A 9,513-nucleotide genomic window follows, 5' to 3' on the forward strand; every position below is an offset into this window, starting at 1 on the left:
ACTGACATGTATAATGATAGAACAAAGGTACAAACAGGAACTGACAGACTTGAGGCAAAAGAAAGAAGCAGACAGACCAAACAAGCACGCAAAGGGGAACATGTCCAACAACCAAACAGTGAAACAAGGGAACTTAAATACACCCCACAGCAAGGAACGCCTGGGACAGATACTGAGGGGGCAGGACCACAAATTGGGCATAATGAGAGGGTGGAGCTAAGGAGGGAGACAAGAACAAAACAATAACAGAGCCATGTGCTCCTAGCACATGACAAACAGAGAGCAGGAACATTCTAGACAGGGCAAAAGTATGACAACAGCACACACACTCAGGTCACACACATTACACACAGTGTGAAGAAGATGCATTTTTTAAGACACACAGAACCTGTTTTAAATGAATCCTCTTCCTTCTCTGCTCATTATTGCTAGTTCTCTCAGTTTTGTCATTTGCTCAACTAATGTTTTGATTATGTTTTCTTAAGTCTCCACATGGTCATGTCTGTTTTACACTGGTTAACCCCATCCAGCCTGAAACATTTCCAAATCTAGTTTTAGCTGTTGCACAAAAATTACCCAGAATGCATTTAATTCTCTGAGAGTGTGTGTTTTTACAGTCAAAAAGAAACACAGTTAGTGTGAACAGTAACCCCACCCATCCAAGAGCTCCACCCAGGCGTTCAGAGAGGGGAACCAGTCTTGGACAATGAGTGGGTATTATATGGTCTAAATCCAGATCAGCCCCATTCAGAGCTTTCTCTTCGTCCAGTGATAAACACCAAGCTGACTTTTTCACCTCCACTAAAGAAATGTCTTTGATTACGATCATTTCCAACAAAGCTGTGAAAACTGTAAACAGAGAATATAATGATGTAAAAATGATTTAAGCCATTATCTGAGAGAGGTAGGCTCTGGACCCTCCATGACCCTGAACTGGATAAGTGGTTACAGATAATGAAAGAGTGAATGAATGAATGAATGAATGAATGACCAAATATTAGCTAAAAGTCTAATAAAGGTCCCTTTAACATTTTGACCAGTAGGGACGAAATTTAGCCAATCTATAATAATAATAATATAATAATTAATATAATAATTAATATATTATAATTATTTATTAATTATATACAATTAATTACATTAATAATATAATAATTTATATAATAATAATAAAAAATCTAACTAATAATTTATACAATTTATACATTTATTTATCCATTTAAAAAAATCTCACTAAACTACAGTACATCATAAGTATATGTGTAGAAAGGCTCTTTGGCACCTCTTACAGGACTGGGTGTGAGCTACAGGTGAGAGATGTGCCCCTCCTTTTTTGCCTCAGAAAGTCATAGAGATAGAGAGAATCCTTTAAATATTATATATCCAAGTTCTTTAGCAATTCCACTTTGTGTCTGTTCATGAAGACAGTGTTTCTCTTTGAATTATTTAGAGACAATTTATAAATGTTTAACCTGATTCCAGTTGTAATGATTTGCTCAGATTCAGAGGTTGCATTGTGTATTTTGTGAATACACTATACTGGTTAGTACAGGTTGACCAAATGTAATTAGGCCACAGTTAATTCTGACCCTGCAATGTATGTGGCTGATTCTTCCACCTTATTCTGCCATGCCCTTTTTCAGCATTTTGCGTGTGCTAGACTTTCTGGTACAATAGTACCATACGAATGCATATGTGTGGATAGAAAATTTAAAGTCAGTGTTTTCTGTTATACAAGAAAAAGTGGAATAACAGGAATAACAGCAGTATTAGAGGTGTCCACTATATAATTAGAAAGTTAGGAATAATAGACAGAGTGAAGTCACTCTGAGTAGTCAAACCAGTGGCATTATTTATATATACAGACAATGCCATAATACACAAGTAGAAACCAATAGAATCAAAACAGGTTACAAAACAGGATCCATTATGTACTATACATACATTAGACTTCCATTACAGACCAACGGGAATCCATCAATAACCATAAGAAATCCCTAATGGTTTCTAATGTCTTTTTTTTTTTCAACAGGTCAATTGCCGTAAAAACTGAAACCTACATATTGTGTGTACAGTGGAACCTCTACTTACGAACTTGATCCGTTCCGTGACCCGGTTCGTAAGTAGAAAAGTTAATTTCTCGAGTCAATTTTACCCATTTAAAATAATGGAAAAGCAATTAATGTGTTCCAGCCCCCACCCCGAAAGTCACCCTTTTGCACTGATATATGTTTACAACACTCTCAAATTAGTAAAAAAATACATGTAGCGTTACTAAAAATAAAAGAGAAATACAGTGGTAACAGTAATAAAAAAGAAATAAAGTTGTAAGTGGTTACACATCGCTACCTTGAAGACATGACGACTGGCTGGAGGAGTAACACAGGCACTGGCTGTATGACGGGAGGTGGGGGGGGGGGGTGGAATAACGGAGAGTAGGCGGTGAATGTGGGGAGACGAAGCGTAGATACGGCTTAATTAGCACAAATTTCGATGTCTGCTATTTACACTAATGCTAAATTGCTAAAATTACAATTTGCTAATCTTAAAAGCTCGAGGGTTGAGAGAATGAGAGAAAATGGGTCAATGACTCAAGTCTGGGCGCTGGGAGACTCGTCTATTGGGGTCAGTGGCCATTTGCAGCCGCCGGCTCGGCGGAGGCTCAGGTTCGTTTCTAGAGTCATGATATGTTGGTGGAGCAAAACATATTCAAATGCCTGGTTTTTATCTTGGAAAGTTCATTAGTATAGGCATTCGTAAGTAGAGGTTCCACTGTATGTATATATATATATATATTTGATGTTTACATATACAGTTGTGTTCAAAATAATAGCAGTGTGTTTAAAAACATTAGTTAAGCACAAAATCTTAATAGTAGTTTTTATTTACATGCATTGGGAACATTGCATACTGTTTTCCAAATCAAAACATGAAGAGAAATGCATATAATTTTTAACTCTTGTACAGAAAATACCAAAAACATTGGGCTGTTGAAAAAGATAGCAGTATCAGCATTTGTCTTTACTAACTCAAAATATGTACTCTTTTTTTAGGATTTAGCATTCCTGTGAATCACTAACCTAATATTTAGTTGAATAACCAGTTTTTTAGAACTGCTTCACATCTGACTTCTGGCACCTGTCACCTGGTATTCCAGCCTAGGATGCTTTGATTACATCCCACAATTCATTTGCATTTCTTAGTTTTGCCTCAGAAACTGCATCTTTGAGGTCACCCCACAAGTTTTCTTCAGGACATCAGTCCATCACAGGACTCGGATCTGTTTATTCTTTATTACTTCTGTATCATCACACTCTGTCCTGTGTGTGTGTGTTTCAGGATAGAGAATTCAGGGGAGAAGTGGCTCAAACCCAGTTTGAGGAAATGTAAGTGTCTTCTCTCAACATGTGTGTGTCTGTCTCTCTGTTGCTAACTGGGAAATGTATCCTCTGTATTAGCAATGTTCGTAGGCTGCTAATAGGAGATGTGTTCCCTCTGTTAATATTAGCAGCCTCTACCAGCAGGGTTAGTATTATTTGGAGCCTGGTACCCTCAGTCAATTATAGCAGCTGCTAGCCGCAGGGTTAGCATGATGCTACCACACAGTCCTGGAAATACACGCGTTTCAGACTCCCTCTCTCTGTTTCTCTTGCTCCCTCACATTATCCTCCTCTTTTTCTTTCTGTTCTCTATCTGTTGGTGTGATAAGCTGACAAAACATATTTTTAGGTTACTTTTTATTTTGAATTTAGCACAATGTTGCTTCGCCTTCTACACAAGCTTCCCGACTAACCTTCTTTCTTCTTTCGCTTCTCTTACTGTTCATTGTCATCTACTTTGTAGCTGCAGTGCCCCCTACTGATGCTTAGAACATAAACAAGATCTCATAACCATGTACATTCACCAGAATACACATTTCCTCCTCTTTAACATTACATTAAATACTATTTCCCAAAACTAATTAATAGCGCTTATGAATTATGTTTTTAGAACCCTTAGTCTACGTTTTCTACAAATGCAGAAAACGCAAAACTTAAATTTCTTCTGCAAATAACAAGCAAATACATTTTCAGCAACGTCTGAAGTTATTTATTTTTAATTTAATTTATTTTATTTTTTATTTTTTTTACAGTTCATAGACTAGGTTTTTTCACAGACATCCATGACAGACAGTGTTGTCCCATCACCCTGAGTTTTATTGTTCTCACTACCACTCACTGATGAAACTATATGAAACAATTGAGTCCTTCTATTTGTGAATGACAATACATTTTCAGCCTCTGGTTCTAGTGGTTGGGAAAGTTATTGTGTGTGTAGATGTGTGTCTGATGGTGTGTTCTCTAATGTGTGGTTATTGTGTGTGTAGATGTGTGTGTGTGTGTGTGTGATGGTGTATTCTCTAATGTGTGTTTATTGTGGGTGTAGATGTGTGTGTGTGTGATGGTGTGTTCTCTAATGTGTGTTTATTGTGGGTGTAGATGTGTGTGTGTGTGATGGTGTGTTCTCTAATGTGTGTTTATTGTGTGTGTAGATGTGTGTGTGATGGTGTGTTCTCTAATGTGTGTTTATTGTGGGTGTAGATGTGTGTGTGTGTGATGGTGTGTTCTCTAATGTGTGTTTATTGTGTGTGTAGATGTGTGTGTGATGGTGTGTTCTCTAATGTGTGTTTATTGTGGGTGTAGATGTGTGTGTGTGTGATGGTGTGTTCTCTAATGTGTGTTTATTGTGGGTGTAGATGTGTGTGTGTGTGTGTGTGATGGTGTATTCTCTAATGTGTGTTTATTGCGGGTGTAGATGTGTGTGTGCGTGTGATGGTGTGTTCTCTAATGTGTGTTTATTGTGGGTGTAGATGTGTGTGTGTGTGATGGTGTGTTCTCTAATGTGTGTTTATTGTGGGTGTAGATGTGTGTGTGTGTGTGTGTGTGTGTGTGTGTGTGATGGTGTGTTCTCTAATGTGTGTTTATTGTGGGTGTAGTGTGTGTGTGTGTGTGTGATGGTGTGTTCTCTAATGTGTGTTTATTGTGGGTGTAGTGTGTGTGTGTGTGTGTGTGATGGTGTGTTCTCTAATGTGTGTTTATTGTGGGTGTATATGTGTGTGTGATGGTGTGTTCTCTAATGTGTGTTTATTGTGTGTGTAGATGTGTGTGTGATGGTGTGTTCTCTAATGTGTGGTTATTGTGTGTGTAGATGTGTGTGTGATGGTGTGTTCTCTAATGTGTGTTTATTGTGTGTGTAGATGTGTGTGTGTTCTCTAATGTGTGTTTATTGTGTGTGTAGATGTGTGTGTGTTCTCTACTGTGTGTTTATTGTGTGTGTAGATGTGTGTGTGTTCTCTAATGTGTGGTTATTGTGTGTGTAGATGTGTGTGTGATGGTGTGTTCTCTAATGTGTGTTTATTGTGTGTGTAGATGTGTGTGTGATGGTGTGTTCTCTAATGTGTGGTTATTGTGTGTGTAGATGTGTGTGTGATGGTGTGTTCTCTAATGTGGGTTTATTGTGTGTGTAGATGTGTGTGTGTTCTCTAATGTGTGTTTATTGTGGTTGTAGTGTGTGTGTGTGTGTGTGTGATGGTGTGTTTTCTAATGTGTGGTTATTGTGTGTGTAGATGTGTGTGTGTGTGTGTTCTCTAATGTGTGTTTATTGTGGGTGTAGTGTGTGTGTGTGTGTGTGTGATGGTGTGTTGTCTAATGTGTGGTTATTGTGTGTGTAGATGTGTGTGTGATGGTGTGTTCTCTAATTTGTGTTTATTGTGTGTGTAGACGTGTGTGTGATGGTGTGTTCTCTAATGTGTGTTTATTGTGGGTGTAGTGTGTGTGTGTGTGTGTGATGGTGTGTTCTCTAATGTGTGTTTATTGTGTGTGTAGATGTGTGTGTGTGATGGTGATTTCTCTAATGTGTGTTTATTGTGTGTGTAGATGTGTGTGTGTGATGGTGTGTTCTCTAATGTGTGTTTATTGTGTGTGTAGATGTGTGTGATGTCACTCTGGATCCAAACACAGCGAACACTGCTCTCTCTCTGTCGGAGGAAAACAGGAAGGTGGAGCGTGTGGGGAGGAATCAGTCGTATCTAGATCATCCGGACAGGTTTGATTATTACGATCAGGTTCTGAGTGTGGATAGTTTACCTGAACACTGTTACTGGGAGGTGGAGTGGAGTGGGAAGGAGGTTTTTATCTCAGTGTCGTACGAAGGAATCGAAAGGAAAGGAAATGGAGACGAGTGCCAGTTTGGACGCAATAAAAACTCCTGGAGTCTGGACTGTGATGAGAACAAGTTCTATCTCCTCCACAATAAACAGAGAACTCCGATCCCTGCCCCTCTCTCTCCCTCTAAGAGAGTGGGGGTGTATCTGGACTGGAAAAGGGGGACTCTGTCCTTCTACACCATCCCCACCAACACACACACACTCACACACTTACACACACTCACCACCACATTCACTGAGCCGCTCTACGCTGGGTTCTGGGTTGGTTATTATTATAATTTGGGTGGGTCATCAGTGCGAGTGTGTGAGGTAGAATAAACACTGATCACTCTGTGTGTGTGTGTGTGTGTGTGTGTGTGAGTGTGTGTGTGTGTGTGTGTGTGTGTGTGTGTGTGTGTGCGCCTGTGTGAGTACATAGTGATTCTCCTCTTTCTTTTTCATTTTGCTCTTACTTTTGAACTGTGTGAGCATTTTCTTAAGGTTCTTCGCCTCCAGAATTGATAGTATACTGACACATACCTTTTCTTTGGACCGTGACAATTCCATCTGATCTACACATTCTACTCTCTTAAGTCAGTTTGAGCCTGTGTCATTGTTGGACCTGACTGAATTATTTCTGCATACAAAGTGAAACACTTGTTGTTTGGATGCATCATTCATGCTGTTTTTTAAGGTCGTGTTACTGTAAGTCCAAGTATATTGTCCATGATGAACAGCAGTCTTATAAACTGTGTTGTCCCTCTCGGTTGAGGTTTAAAGGGGACTGGGCCTTTTCTGTAGCTGCCCCAGGACCCCAGAACAGTCTTCCAACTTTTAAAAGAGAATCACTCATAATACAAGTTAAATTTTTATATATATTTTTTTTCTCAGGCATTTGAGTCCGTTTTAAGACCAAGTTTCAGTCTTCTATTTAGAGTTAATTTTATTTATTGTATTTTATTTTTGTCTCGCCATAAGTAGGTCTTTTATCCATTTGTTTAATTTTGTAGGACTTTTATCTGTTTGTTTATATTTATACTTCCGTACTTTGTTTGACTGTTTTGATATTTGTTTTTATTGTAAGGGATTGTGGCCGACATTTCTTGTCTTTGAAATGTGCTATAGAAATAAAAGTGACTTGATATTCATTCATTCATTTATTCATTGTCTGTAACCACTTATCCATTTCAGGGTTGCAGAGTGATTTGATATCATTCCCTCACTTATTCCTCTCTTCTCATTCTCTTTTTTCTATCTATGTCTTTATTCTCTTTTACCAGTTTTCCTTGCTCACATTCTTTCATTTCCTCTCTGTCACTTGTCTCTTTTTGTCTCTGTACCACATTTCACCCTCCTTCCCTTCAACTCTGTTCTCTCCTTTAACTCTTGTCCTTCTGTCTTTATTTTCTCTTTCATTAACTTTTATTCCCTCACCCTATTTTTCTCTTATCCAGCCCTAAACTCCATTATACATTTATTTCTCTCCATCTCCATTCTTTCTTTTAACTCTCACATTTTTCTCCCTCTGTTCTCTTTCTCTCTTCATCTACATTCTCTTAAATCTCTCACTTTTTCTTCTTCACACTTTCTTTTCTCTGTCTCTTACTCTCTCTCACTCTGTGTGGGGTTTTCAGTAGTAAAACTTTGTTTTATTGAAATACATAATGAATTTAATTATCAAAATATCAAAACATCACAAACATAACTAAATATAAAATTGTGATGCAATAAAATGAAAAACTAAATTAAAGTTAATTCCTAATATATCTGTTAAAATTATAAAAAATAAAAAAATGAAAAACCTGTGCTAAAATATTGAAATGTAAATGTTGATTATAAAATGTATCTGTGATATGAAAGAAAATATTTAACATGTGTGTGAGGAAGAGAAACGTGTGTGGGTGTGTGTGTTGAGATGTGTGTACTCTGTCCCATGTGCAATGAATAACAGTGGTTATGTCAAGAGGTGATGAGAGGTAAGTTCTCAAGTGATGTTTAATATTAAACATTGATTAATCACAAGTGAGACACTAAACGAGAAAAAGAATGCGATATACTGGACTAACAGTTAGCAGTTTAAACACTGGAGTCACCTTTAACAGTAATTGTTATTAAAATCTGACCCTGTACAAGCTCCAATTATTTCAGTGTTACTTTGCTCATTTATTTTAGAGTGTAAGAGATGATAAGCACAATTCGTGTATTCTATTGTCTCATTGCCTTCACACTGTTTACAGGACAAATCTGATCAGAGTGGTCTATTTTACCCTTTATTTTGACTACATTTGTTCTCAGTTTTGGTTTTTAATTAACCCTACACTGTCAGAAAATTCATCATTGTGTTGGAACCTTTTGTTGTACCTTTAATTAGGCAACACAACTGTACCTTATCCTATTATAATTTAAAATTGTGTTGATTTCATACACTCCATTTAATTTCCAGGATTTATAATATGTTTTGCTGACACTTCAAAATACAGCCCGGTAAGTACAGAGTAAGTACCTGGTAAGTAAGCCATAAGATAAAATAAGTACTGAGTAAGTAAAGGGTATGATACAAGAAATATGTTGTTATTACTGGGTATCTTACAATTCATTTCATCCTTAGCCATCTATTTACATATAATGCCCCAGTACATATAGGCACTAAACAGGATAAAATATCTCCTAAGTATGTGATGATGATTATTGTGGTAAGTCAAATGACCTGAACCTAATGAGTACAAAGCACCTTGAAACTCTGCTAGCGCCTGTAATGTAGCTGACCATGTCCTTCTCTGTAGATGCACTGTAAATAATGTTAAAGGATCTATAATTACATTCAAAATAACAGTCAAGTCAAAATAGTTGCTACATTACTTATTTATAAAAAAAATGACAGTACTAGTCACTTGCATGAACTGTCATACTTTTAAGTACAATTTTGTGATCTATACTTATGCTTAGAAATACAATGGATTCGCAACGTAGTGCCTTATTTTTATCATTTTTTTAAGATATACCCAGTAATGACCACCTATTTCTAGTATTAGAAATAGGTTTATTTATTTACTCTGTACTTACATTGTCTTACACATACTTAATAGGTATTTACTCTGTACCTATTCTGTGCTTAAATATTTGTAAAATGTTTGTAAGATACCAGTAATAATCACATAGTTCAGGTATCTTGCCCTTCACTTACTCAGTACTTATTTGAGTGTTTTTGTTACTTAACAGGTACTTACTCTGTTCTTACCCAGTAATTAGTGGGCTGTAATTTAAAGTGTTACCTATGGTTTGTTTTTTTTTTTTGTTTTTTTTTTTAAATACAGCTCTATAATGAAATC

The 9,513-nt window shown here is 36.9% G+C and overlaps 1 protein-coding gene across 1 annotated transcript in view; it reads left to right on the forward strand.

Annotated features, from left to right (window-relative positions):
* The window catches only part of LOC136699535 (uncharacterized), a 43,255-nt gene extending 36,003 nt beyond the window's left edge, over positions 1-7,252 (forward strand). Inside the window, exons 12-13 of the mRNA XM_066674314.1 lie at positions 3,340-3,386; positions 5,967-7,252. Coding sequence (XP_066530411.1) covers positions 3,340-3,386; positions 5,967-6,523 — 604 coding nt within the window. The 3' untranslated portion in view covers positions 6,524-7,252. The remainder of the gene's footprint in view (positions 1-3,339; positions 3,387-5,966) is intronic.
* Positions 7,253-9,513: the final 2,261 nt, after the last annotated feature.

This window comes from Hoplias malabaricus, chromosome 6, assembly GCF_029633855.1.
Source record: "Hoplias malabaricus isolate fHopMal1 chromosome 6, fHopMal1.hap1, whole genome shotgun sequence".
NCBI classification, from domain to species: Eukaryota; Metazoa; Chordata; class Actinopteri; order Characiformes; family Erythrinidae; genus Hoplias; species Hoplias malabaricus.